The 14,030-nt window shown below is 36.0% G+C and overlaps 1 protein-coding gene across 1 annotated transcript; it reads right to left on the reverse strand.

Moving 5' to 3' along the window:
• Positions 1–529: 529 nt before the first annotated feature.
• On the reverse strand, positions 530–13,103 carry LOC127064294 (lateral signaling target protein 2 homolog). The gene is made up of 3 exons (XM_050995156.1): positions 11,969–13,103; positions 6,755–6,848; positions 530–3,131 (listed from the first exon to the last, which is right to left on the reverse strand). The coding sequence occupies exons 1-3, from the start codon at positions 12,008–12,010 to the stop codon at positions 2,311–2,313; spliced, it is 957 nt and encodes a 318-aa protein (XP_050851113.1). The 5' UTR covers positions 12,011–13,103; the 3' UTR covers positions 530–2,310.
• Positions 13,104–14,030: the final 927 nt, after the last annotated feature.

Here is a 14,030-nt window from a genome sequence, read left to right on the forward strand (position 1 = left end):
AGACATCGCGTAGATTCACTTGGTAACGGTGGCCACGTTGCCTTCGGCTTATTTTCGCCGTACGAACGTCGAAGACAACAAAAGTACCTTGATGGAGCAGATGCATGGCATGTGCTACGAGGCAACACCAGATGCCCCATTGGCGTAGAGATCCCTCCGGCGTTCTTGCCGATAGAGGTTGCTAGGGGATCCTTTTCGAGTCGTTCGCGTGCCGGATTCAACCTCTTTACCCTCCTCATCTTTCTCCCCCTTCTCCGTCCATTCCTCTTTCTCTTCTACGATTATCTACGCTATATCGATCCACCTTTAAAACCTTCGGATATTTCGTTAATCGATAAAATTCCTTATAAATTCTGATTAAACGCAAACGATTTTCCAATGATCTCTTCTGATTAATTTTTTGAAAATAGAACAAGAAGAAAAGAAGAAGAAGAAAACAAAAAGAATTAATGGAAAAAGAGAAAAAGGAAAAGAAAGAGACAAAAAATATATAACAATAGGAAGTAAATGAAATGACGAATACGTGGAATTAACTTAGCTCTCGTTTATTTTTAGTGGTCAATGTTATCTACAATGATTTATTGTAAAAGTAACAATAGTCGTGTGTATAAGTTAAAACGATATATATCATACATATGTACAGATATGCCGATTTCACGATCATTTTGTACGATCCATCTCGTAAAAGCTTAAATCATCGTAAAACAATTTATTCGGCTTCGCGCGATGGATCGTAGCCGTAGGGAAAAAAATTCGATTTTCCGAAGCGAATGGTAAACGATCGAGATAACTTGAGGCATCGATCCAAAACCATTCGCGAGGATATATCCATTCTTTCCATTGATTTCGTCTCATCGAATCGATTCAATCGTCGATACTGAATTCGATTCGTCGTATACGAGGAACGATGTTCTCATTGTATATTATTGTTTCTAATCAATAATTTATCGATCTATCGTTAATAGAAATAATTCCTCTATCTATAATCTCCGATTCGTCGCTACGAAAACTCTTGCGATTACGTAGATATTAATCGGTGACAACAAATTCCGATAGACACATATTACATAGATCGTTCTACGATAACAAACTAGACTCGATTCTCGAGCTCATCTTTCTTGGAATAAATTAATTAAAAAAATAAGAAAGAAAATATCTAAAGAAAAATGATATATACTCTAATTGTACGGTACCGATTAATGTTCATCGTTCTTTTTCATTTTCTGATTCGATTCATCTAATCTAGCATCAGCTTATAAGTGTGTGTGTGTATTTGTGTGTATATGTATGTGTGTGTATATACGCGTGTATTTGTAAAAGTTACTATAGATAATCCTAGAAATTTGTTCTATGTTTAATTAATTTCAATCTAGCGGACGTTTATCTACGATTCATCACGACTAATGTCACCTCTTTGATTCGCCTAGTTCACAGAGTACGAAAGTTTTCTCATCGATAAACGAACGAACGAACGAACGAACTTCGATGAGTTCACTCGTATCCTATCGGATACAAGCATTCTAACTTTTTCATCTATAGAATCTCTAAACTCTCAGATCGATTATATTGACATTCGTATTGACGTTCGTTAGGAAGTTAAATCGACATAACGTCGAAATGAAAATATAAAAGGAGAACGATGAGAAGATATATAAAATAAAATAAAAAAAATCACCGATTAAGAATCACGTAGCTACCGAAAGAAATTCAATCCATGATTATCCATATTATATTATCCTTCGATTGTCCACTCGCAAAGTAAACACAATTATCAATTACAAATATTATAAAAAGAGAAGAAAGAAAAGGAGGGAAAAAATAAAACGAAGAAAAGAAAAAGAAAAAAAATAGAAAAAAGATAGAGCGAGAGATAGATAGATAGATAGATAGATAGATAGATGGATAGATAGATAGATAGATAGATAGATAGATAAATAGATAAAACAAGTCCATACGTAACGAAACGATTCATCGAAGAAGCAACAAATTATTTTCTTTTAATAATTAAATACGCCAAACGATTAAACTCTTCTTCTAACCTTCGTTTTATCAAAAGCGTATTTGCAGCTCCTGTCCGTTTTGATCCATCCGACAGGGCCGATATAAGCGTATTCCATTTTGAGTTTACGATGAAAACTGCATTTCTGCAAAATGCGAACGACTGAGGCGAACGAGACAACGTTATACGGAGATAGAGACTCTCGCGTCTTATCGTCGTATCGATCACGGATCCGCGCACGATTATCACAATATATATGGGTGCCTCGACGAATGTGTACCGAGACAACTCTCGCAACTCGTTAAACTCGTTTATGCGGTGTACTGAGCGAATACTCGTCCTCTTTGAAGCTCAAGATGATTTTTCATCGCCAGGACGGTTGGATGATGAGCTGGCAGTCCTTCGTCTTCCACGAGATATCTCAAAGCTTCCGTGGCACAGGCATCCCAGCCAGAACCCCAAGATCCAGAAACGTGATCCCGATGAAGGATCGATCTTTCCTCTTGTTCGTCATTCATCTTCGAACGATGCTGCTGCTGTTGCTGTTGCTGCTGTTGTTGTTGCTGCTGCTGCTGCTGCTGATGATGATGATGATGACGATGACGACGACGACGACGATGATGATGATGATGATGATGATGATGATGATGACGATAATGATGACGATTCGACGTTTTTAAACTCTCCTTCGTTTCAAAAACGTCGAGATCATTTGAATGACCTTGGAAAGAATACCCAAAGGAGTATCTCCTTGTAGGAGCGAATTGATTCTGAACAAAGGGATCACCATGGAATTGACTGTCCGACGTTTTTAGGTCAATCTGATTTCGAAAAGGACTTTGACCGTGGAAACTATCGTCCTGGACCATCTCAACATTTTGATCTCTCTCGTCGAAGTTTCCCCGTCCTTGGGCAATTATCCTCGTAGGTCCTGGGTCATGCTTTTGCTGTGAATATTTCAACTCTTGTGCCAACGATGCCGCTAATTGATGAAGTAACCTTGTATTTTCAGGTCGATCCTCGTCCTCTTCGTCTTCTACGTCTACCTCGACACCCTCGTCTTCGGAAGAGGAAAGGAGATCATCGTTTTCATCGTCTACGCCCAATAATGTCAGCAACCTTTCAGCGGCATCTGCGTTATGAAAAAGTACGAAAAGTTAATTAAATGAAACTATTTCAAATATTACGATTATTCCATTGATTGTTACATTCTTGTAAATTTCTTTGATAAGTATTATATCTCATTTGGTTTATTAGATTTACGAGAGATTCGAAGGAGCAAAGCGAATGAATCGTTTGAATGAACGATGACGAAATTTAGGACGAGACGACCCGGTTTCAATATCCTGTGGGAATTCTGCTCCACAAACGTTCCATGGGAACTACCTGTCGCGATCCACCCCGCCGTTCGTCCTGCGAATCCATCGGATTTCGCACGAGTCTCCCTCTCACTCTCTCTTTCTCTCTTTTTCCATCTTCTCTCTTTCTCTCTCTCTCTCTCTCTTTCTCTTTTCGTCGTTACGATGTATTAGAACGTTTGTGTGCTGTAGACGAAAGTCGTGTACGTACATGAGGCACTTTGTTCGCACACCATCGTGAGAGTGTAAAGGGTCGACAAGCGAGGGTAAAGTTCGGGGGTTGGGCTGTTCCTGGGAACAGAAAAGGGGGCCTTGATCGTCCATGGGGGGTGGAAGTCGATCGAGTTATTTGGACCTGACTCTCAAACATAAGACGAACCTAACGAAGTCGTCTACTCCTTTGAAAGGACCTTGGGAACGAGAACTCGTGATCTTTTAAAAGACTATTCGTATCGAACTGAACTATTAGAAGAAAAAAAAAAAATGAAAAAGAAAGGAGAAAAAATGGAGTTCTTTAAACGACAGGTACTTCGAACCAATTTCGTTTCTATCCATAATAAAGAATACTCGTTTTAAATTTGCATGCTTTCTTTCTTATCTTTTTTCCTTTTTTTTTCTTTTTTCTTTTTTTCTTTTCTTTTTTTTTTTTTGATCGAACTTGAATACTTCTTTTCTCCTAAGAAGTTCGTTACGATCAGATCCGTCTCCATCACTTTTTCTTTCCTTTTCTCTCTTCTTCTCTTTTTCTCTCTTTCTTCTCTATCAGGACTGTGTCCGGACCAGCCAGAAACGAGTTCATTGTTTTTTTTTCCCCTCCCTATCTTTTTTTCCCCTCAACGAAACCTTCAAAAGGCGCCAATTCGACTCGTCCTGCCGGACGTTCCCACAGGGATATCGAGATTTAAATGTCTCCTCTCTTATATTATTCGTAAAGAAACGAGACTGGATTGCATTAAGTTTAGTAAATTAGATTTAGAAGGACCAAAAAAGGGATTTATATATTTTTTGATTTACGTGCTATATTTTTCTTTTTCTTGCTTTTTTTTCTCTCTTTCTTTCTTTCTTTTTTTTTTTTTGTTACAACGTACAGCACAATACGAGAAGTAAAAAATAAAAGAAATGAAATGAAATTTTAAAAAGCGATGTAAAATCAAGGTCAACCGTGTTACTCGATCGGAATCGATACGAGCGTCATTCGAAAATTGCAAATCAGGCGAGTAAGGATATATCGAACGAACGCGGAATTCGTTTTTCCGGATGAATAATGGAACGGGACATGAATAACGCAGGAGATGCGTCAAATAAATGCAGAAATCGGTCTGAAAGTTGATTCGATATCGTCAACGATTCGTGGAAGATCTGGTGGGAGGTTGAAGTTGGAAAAGAAACTTTGCGATTTGTGTTCACGGAACACACAACAAGTTTATTCGATGCAATAACTATCAAGCGGTTTCCTGGCTACCGTATAAAGCAACAGTAAAAGAGAAAGAGAAAGAGAGAGGGACAGAGAAAGAGAGAAAGAAAAAAAGAGAGAGAGAGAGAGAGAGAGACACGAGTAAAACCGCCTTCGGCATTGGCTTCAGCAATAACTTTGGTCGCCATTAGCATACAAAGTTAATATTTCAGAAAGAGGTCGGCTTATTTGAAGGAAACTCTCCAGTTTCTAACCCACCATCGTTCATTCCTATCGCCGTCAACGAAAATTCATTTTCCTTGTTACGTAAATACACGCCAACCCCCCGTCTGTTTTATGATTAATTCTTCCGATAAATATTTTTTTTAAAAACGAATCGAACGCGTCTAATCATCGTCTATCATACATAAAAACTCATAAAATACAAGAGATTTTATTGAGTCGTTTGTGTCGGTTGGTTCGTATAATTGGATCGCAAACGATTTAAATTAATGTAATCTCGGTCTTTCTAATTTTATTTATCCTTGAGGCGTTTAGTAGCTACGTTGTATTTGCTCGTAAAACGGTGTTACTATACATGTCGTAAAGTTGTAATTTATTCAATCGAGTCGCACGATCTCTATGTAAATATATAAGAGATTAGAAAATGTAGAAGGACAAGAGAGAAAAATTAAAGATAAAAAGAGAAAGAGAGAGAGAGAGAGAGAGCGCTTATAATTTTCTATCCAAGTAGGGAAACAAAGTGACCTTTTCCGAGTAGGCCACTGTATAATCTAATTGAGTAGCCCTGAATAATAATCTCTCAGGGTTTCTTCTATATCCTATAAAAGCGATATGAGATGAACTCCCATAAAAATATATTTACTTCGCTCTGTCGTCTATATCAACGATAATGGACTAACGATGATCACGAACGTAATATTGTGAGAAAACTCGATCTTACGTCGATCCTATCTCGTTTGCAAAAATCAATTTTTTTTGTAAATCTCTTTTTATTCGGGTAAATTGAAAGTAAGCGTAGGTAACAGTGAAAATTATAGGAATTAAAAAGAATTCAATCGAATAATTATCGGAGATGAAAGTTTGCTTTAATAAACAGTTCGAGTAAATGGGAAATTTTGTTTGAGGAATGGTAAAGTTCATCATCTCTCGAATATTCAACGCCTCGAGTAGCGATCGCGTGATCAAAATTTATCGTCTCGTGTATGTAACTAAAAAGGAAAAATATGGGTGCCGTGAAAGGACAGAGAAAGAACGAAAAAAAGTGTAATTACGTGATGATTACAGACGAGAGTAAGTTCGGGTTGCTCGAACAAAGCGTACAAACTGGGTCGCCGAACGAAAACGGATCGATCTCTCTAATAAGCGAACGATCGAGAGGAGTAACTTTGTGATAAAGACCAACGATCGCTCGAGGGGAAAAAAAAGAAAAAAATAAATAAATAATCGCGATGATCTCGATTGCTACTTTTCGATTTCGATGGACCTATTTGTCAGTGCAATATTTTCTCGCAATTTTTGAGAAACTTTCGACGCGTTAAAAGAAAGAAAAAAAAAAGAGAAAAGAAAAAAATACGTTTTTTCCCGACGAAGAAATCGACGATAATTAATCTTCGAAAATTAAAAAACACGTTAAAAACTTTGTTGAGATTTAATTGATAGGTTTACATGTCTGCAACGTGAGCGTTAAACGAGTCAACTCGTCAATTAAATAGATAAGCTGAGATCTATAAATGAGGAAGAAAAAAAAAAAAGAAAAATAAAACAGAAGAACTATAATTTACCTTGCAAATAAGTCGACTGGTTGTGAATATTGATCGGCTATACGATAGAGACGAAAAGAAAAACAAATTGCAGGCGTTATCCTTATATAAGACCAAGATAATTTCTTTTATAATAAGATAATAAATTCGCTCGCAAGAATCTTGTTATTTTCTAAGGAAAATGAGAAAAACTGAAAGAGATTTCATTATCTATTGTTACCTCGTATGGTTCGTGAGGAATCAGCAATGTCAGTCGCCAATTCGACGAAATCTTCTAAAGCTCCACCGTCTCCTCCGCAATCCATCATGGTGTCCTAAAAAAGAAGAAAAAAAAGGCGAAAAACCATAAAACAGTAGAATCCTTTATGAGACAAAACTTTCGTATAAATAATATCAATAGATATTAAATAACTATAAGTTTTTCCGAACAATCTCGCGTGACAAGAATTTTTTAGGAAACTCTACAAAAAATAAAAAGAAAAAGTAAAGAAACAAAAAAAAATGGAAAGTTGGTAAACTTATCCAAAACCGATTTCGTTACCACGAGCTTTCTCAAACATTTATGGTAGACAGCCATCAACTATGATTCTTCGTAAATTTTGAAAATTTATTACCAAGAGAGTAAAGGGCCGTGAGTTTTTTGTGAACATTCAAGTTCGAAAGTTATACCCAGTGACCCATTCATAGTAGACAATAAACGAAAACCAAGGACGTTTTGTCAAGAAGATAAAAAGATGGAATTTGAATTGTATTGTAAAGTAAGCTCAACCGTGACTTTCTGAAAAGAAAATAAGAAAAATATAAATTCTATGATATCGATCTTGTTCGAGCTATCTTTTACCAACTTTTTCATTTTTCTCTTTGACTTTTCTCGATGTTCGTACACCGTACATTGTTATTAAATCTTAATTAATTTGAATTGATTAATTTGGAATATAACGGCACAATATTTTACCGTCTCTATTTTTCTTTCTTTTTTTATCCTTTTTTTTTTTTTTTAATCACTAGAAACATTTTTTTCCCCAGCCAACAAAAATTGTATTATACCGATCTCCTTTCCTTTTCATACTTCTCGTTTATTCTTTTTTACTCTAATAAAAGATCAAGCTACGAACATGAATTTCTGCTTACACCGTATGAAACCTCAACTTTACCGAGCGAGCTTTATTAAAGCTGCAGTTAATCGTCGTACAGAGGAAATGCATTTCTAGCATATACATACGTACATATGTACCTACATAAACCTACAGTATGTAATTTCCACGGCTTATCGCTACGTTACACTCGCTATTTTCTCATTCTTCTTACTACATGTACTTGTCCACATAGTACATACATATACGGTAATGTATTGAAATGAATTTGTTAGTCGATAAAGCTGACTCATTCGAAAGGATTTAAACCTGGAGAAATTTAACATAATTTAGAAACATAATTGGTAAAGGAATTTTTTAATGCACATATATATATATATATATATCGATATACATATATGTACTGGCTGAGAGTATCTATTTTTTCACTCGAGCCCCATCACGAGAGATACAAGGACTATAAATAGGACAACGATCGGAGAATGCTCCGAAGTATACGCGAGTATAGTAGTAGAGTGCCGTGTGTACGTAGCAAAAGGGACACGTTTGACCACTTCGGTGCAGTCATCTTAAGAGACCAAGTCGATATCTCGCTAACCCGTTGCCAAGCGGATGTCTTGTAAAGTGCAGGACAACGATGTTTTGCTTTTCGATCATCGCCAAAAAAAAAGAAAAAAAAAATAGAGAAACAAAAAGAAAAAGAAAAAAAAAAGAAAGAAACAATAAAAAAGACAAGAAAATAAAAGATAACTTCGATCGAATTTACAATACTCACCACCCTTCACGAACTCTACCAAATTACGGTGAATTAATACTCGCCGAAGGTGAAAATGCAGTTCGTTGGCGATGCATTGAACGTCGCTAGAACGCGAGATTTTCTCAAGGTCACAAGCCATGACGCCCAAACGAAACCTGTTCTACGAGAATCGGAAAATTGTCTTCTCTTTCGAGGGATCGCAATCGCGATCGCGATCGCGATCGACGAGTTCAACGTGTCCGATCTTGGACGAGATTCACAAAGTTAAGTAAGCTCATAAAGGGACGATGAACGAGTAAATAAAAAAATAAAAAATAAAACTAAAACTACGTATAACCATGAGGTTTAAAGATAAAAGTAAAAAAAAAAAAAAAAAAAAGGGAAGAAAAATGAAAGCAACCGTACGATTTACTTCTCAAGCAGTTTAAACGAGCAATCGAATAATAGTTGTTTGCATAAAGAAGTAGGTAAGTACAACCGACACGTAACGATCGCAAAATTACACGCAATTACTCGAGTTAATACGAGGAGGGTTAAAAGGCTTGCTGCTTCCTAAGAGGCACGCGCACCTCGCGCGAGAAAGGGACAGCGTTAATGTAATTATTCGCACCGTCGACAAAGTAACGTCCCCCTTAATGGAGATTTAAATCATCGAAACGAGCGGACTACGCTCGTTCGGAGGATCATAAAAGAAACGGGAATACGACGTCCTTGCATCTTTCTAACGAGACTAACTCTCGTTTCGGGAATAAATGAGACGAAGAGGAATGAACAAAAAATAAAAGAAAAAGAGAGAAGGAAAAGAATAATTCTTGTAAGTATTTAGAGTTTGTCTTTTCTTTTTTTCTGCTTTTCTTTCTCTCTCACTTTTTTTTTTCTTTTTTCAACGATCGAACGATGCCAAGAAGAAATACGATTCTGCTTACTAAAATCGATTACGAGCAGGTGCATTGCATGTTCGGCAGCAGAAAACGAATATGGCTCTTCGAGAAAACACGACGATACTTGCTACGCGTCCTCGTAAATCAACGTTATTTGCTGAACGCAAGTTGAAAGAGATCTTTGAAAAATTTTACATCGATTTACAAGTATACATATGTATATATACATATGTATATGTATTTATATTATATATATATAGTATGTATACACGTCTATTTTAGTTTCAATCATCGCTCGAATGGACATCGGTAAAAGAGTAATTCTTTTTTCTTCTTTTTTTCTATTTCTCTTTTTTCCTATTTCTCTCTCTCTCTCTCTCTCTCTCTCTCTCTCTCTCTCTCTCTCTCTCTCTCTGTTTCTCTATTTTTTGTATTCGAAACACCAGAATGCGTTCAAATAATCGTGGTATTCGCTCTGAAATAAATCGATGCACTCGAGCCAAGTCCTTGCTGTCTCTTTCTCTCTCTCTCTTTCTCTTTTGTGAGAATATTTATGGACGCGACAACAATGTATTGGATTGCACCGAAAACTGGTAACGATTTTTTAATGAAAATACAGAAGCAACAAAAATGTTTCCAAATCTATGCATGCAGAATACGTTCTATAATTTTATTCAATCATTTTCTTTACTCTCTCGTTTTATCGGCGCTCAAAAATAAATTACTCTTTTCAAGAATATTCATTCGACATTTATTGAATATCATTAGCAACTTTTCGAACAAGTCGATAATGTAATGACGAGTTGTTATAAGCGTTTAAACGCGTTTTTATAATAAGATTCAAAGAGTAAAATTGCATATATTAAACGAAATGAAAGGGGCAACGAAGTTTCACCGTCCCTTCTTAAGTATCGTACGTCCGGTTTTAAGCATTTCGCGCCAGAAAATTTTAAATTGTATCGATGTAATTCGCGAGACTTTATCGCTCTTTCGATCGTTAATGTAACGCGCTCGTTATATTTTTATATAAGTCTCATTATCATAAAAATCTCTCTCTTTCTCTCTCTCCCTCTCTCTCTGTTTCTGTCTCTATCACAATCTAAAAGAACTTTAATATACACATATTATATATATATATATATATGAATATATATTCCATGCATCGAATAAACGTTAACGCGATTCCGATCGATTTATTTAATTATCGTACATGCTTCGAGATAATCGATTTATCGGGTGACTCGATAAAAGCCCGTAATTAACGCGCGTTCTTCAAACTACGAAGGAAAATGAGTTTGCTCGGCGAAGCGTAAAAATTTGTTCGCCGAATGATTCTCGAAAATCAATTTTCCTTTTTCCTTGTTTCTCTTTTTTTTTTTTTCTTTTTCACGACAAAATCAATAGAAAATCGATCTCGTATTCTAACCCTCTTTCGAGTTTCGAAGTCGAAACGATAGAACGACGAGTTAATTAAGAGAATTGTTTTGTACAATCTTTTTAAAAAAAAAACATCTTCGCAAGAAAGATCTCTTAGATTCTTATTTTCAACAATTTTATTCAGGTATTGTTTTCGAATAGAAAAACAGAGGAAGAGAAAAAAGAGAAGAAAACAAAAAAAACAAAAGATATGAATAAAAAAGCTAAGAAAAGAGAAACATGATCAGCGTTGTAACGTTTCACGCAACATGACAGGTGATTAATTACATCATTAGCCTTTGGATTATCTCGACATAATCGATTTACAAAAGCGACCATTAATATTCCTATGTTTATCGATTTTTTTCTTCCTCTCGATTTAAATCAAACTTCATCAATTCGATTGAACTTCGATTACACGCGTAACCATTCGCGTGAGTTAATAGGAAAAGAAAAAAAATAACAACAACAACAACAACAACAACAACAACAACAACAACAACAACAACAATAATAATAATAATAATAATAATAATAATAATAATAATAAAGGAACTATAATAAAATAATAATAATAATAATAATAAAGAAAGATAGAAAATAAACGGTAAGAAAAATAAAGAAGAATTTGATTTCCTTGGTAAAATGATCGCACGACATTTTACGACTTAATCTACTCGCCATCTATCACAGAAAGCATAAACTTCTATTACTTTACTGACGCTAATGAACGGACGCTATTTTACTTTATGACAATGAGACAAAATTGTTTCCATGATTGCGTCTTTAAAAAGAAAGAGAAAAATAAATAAATCAAGAAACTTAATACCCCCATTCATTTCTCTTTTTACGATCATTACGGTGTCTATTAACGGATCGCAATGATCGCTTTTCACGATCGCGATCTAATTGATCGTATGTTGCTGCGATCAAAAATTTTTGAATAAACATCCTAGACACTCAAGTATGCAAATAACGATCATTGTATTTCGACATTTTATTAATGAAATATACAATAAATCTTACGTATACATGTATTATCGATAATTCATTTCGATTATCGAACATCCGATCAATCGATTTGTAATCTCTCGCTGTTCTTAATATATATATATATATATATATATATATATATATATATATTTCTTTTTTAAATCAATGAAGTCGTTCGAATAGAATTACATTTTTAACAGATTAAAATCAACAATGCGTTTGACTGTCGTCAGAATAGAAAGAAAAAATATATATATACGTATAGAGAAAATTTATTGCCTATTATTACATACCTCTGACAGGGCGTCCTCCGTCATATCGCTGGTATCTCGCATGACTTCCAATGGAAACTGGCCACCGACGATCACACAATCACTCACCGCCCACGAATGTATGTAGATACTCTTACTCTTTCTTTTACTCTTTCTCCCTCTCTTTCTCTCTCCTTCTCTCTCTCTCTCTTTTAATATCTCTGTCTTTCCTCTCGTAAATGTTTCTTTGATTTCTCTTCTTTCCTCTTTTTTCTCGATCTACCTGTCTCTTTCTCAATTCTAGATCCGTCTTTCTTCCTCTCTCTTTCTCTTTATCTATCTATCTATCTATTTTTCTATCTGTCTATCTATCTATCTATCTCTCTTTCTCTCTCGTGTCTAAACCGCGAGCAACCGAGAACGATGTAGGGAAGGAAGAAAATTCTCTGCAGTGGTAGGAGTAGATCAAAATGTGATGGAAGGGGGAATTGAGGAAGAAAACGACGAAAAGGCGAAGGAAAGAGAAAACGAGAAGAAGAAGAAGAAGAACGACGACGACGACGACGACGACGATGACGACGATGACGACGAGGACAACGATGTTGGAGAAAGAGAACGAAATTGAAGAAAATTAGAAGAGAACGAAAGGGAAGAAAAAGAGGGAATATAACTGCAAATTTCTTCGCTCGTCGTCGTCACAAACGACGACACATCGTGTCTTTCTCTTTCTCGTGTCACAAACACATAAGTTTCTCTTTTTCTCTCTCTCTCTCTCTCTTTTTCTCTGTTTCTCCGGTAACTCCGACGTTCGGATCGATTCGTATCGCAACGTGTTAGGCTCCTCTCTTTCTTTCTCCCTCTCTTTCTCGAACACGTATTGACACACTACACGTCTACTCTTTCTCTTTTCTTAGATAATATATATATATATATATATATATGTATATATATTTATTTATTTATATTTATATATATATAAATATAAATATACATATATATATATATATATATGTGTTACACACGCGAGGCCAGCTTCGCGAATTACGAACACGATTACAAGAAAATATAATCTAACCAATACGAGAGCTCCTCCGACGCGCTCTCCTGGAGAACGTCGTCTCTCTGCGAGTTACGTCTCGCTGGCGTGGCAGGAACGTCGAAAGCTACCAACGTATCCTCCCCTCCATTTCTCTCTTACTCTCTCTCTCTCTCTCTCTCGCTCTATCTATCTATCTCTATCTCATTCCCCCCACTTCTATCTCGCTTTAGACTCCACATTAAAACGTCGCGATCCAAAGCTCTCGCGAGCGACTTGACGAGAGATCCCCCCTCTTCCTCTCTAAACAGTCGCGACTCGATTCGTCAGAGCGCGCGTCTTTCGAAATATCGACAAAAGCTTCTCCTTCTTGTCACCGTTCGGCAGTAGCGCTAGTATCGCAAACTTGTACACCAGATAAAGCAGGTCGACGTTCATAAGATAGAATAGAGACGACCAACCGGCTGCTAACCTGTTTTCATCTTTGTCTCTTCTTTCTCTTTTTTTAGAACAGACTCTTCGTTCTCCGTTCATCACGTGGCCATTGAAAAATCGCCAAGAAACTTAACAGCTGCCTCTTTTTCTCCTCCGATCGTGTTCTTTTCGATACTTCCTTCGAATAGCGACTCCTCGCGGAATTTCTCTAAAACATTTCATAAACCGTTCTCCTTCGACGATAATTCGGCACGATCGAATACGCAAGCATACGCAAGACTGTTCGCGACTTTTATAATCTGAACCAATCCGTTCGCGAGAATATTGTTCATGACGTAGGCGAACAAATGATTATACCGATTGGTAGAAATTTCAAGACCGTTTAAAAGCAGTTCAAGGTTTCTTTCGTTCTGTTTCTTGACGTAAGTAAGTACTAAATAGTCCACTTTATTCATTCATTTTTACAGTCTATATCTATATATATATATATTATGTAAAGAGTGAATGTACGTAAATATATATACATGTATACATATATACATATATGTATAAATACACGCATTAAATAATTAGATAATTACATATGACTTGCACACATACATATAACAAATGTAGAGAAAGATAGGAAGAGAT

Source organism: Vespula vulgaris, chromosome 1, assembly GCF_905475345.1.
Source record: "Vespula vulgaris chromosome 1, iyVesVulg1.1, whole genome shotgun sequence".
Classification (NCBI taxonomy): Eukaryota; Metazoa; Arthropoda; class Insecta; order Hymenoptera; family Vespidae; genus Vespula; species Vespula vulgaris.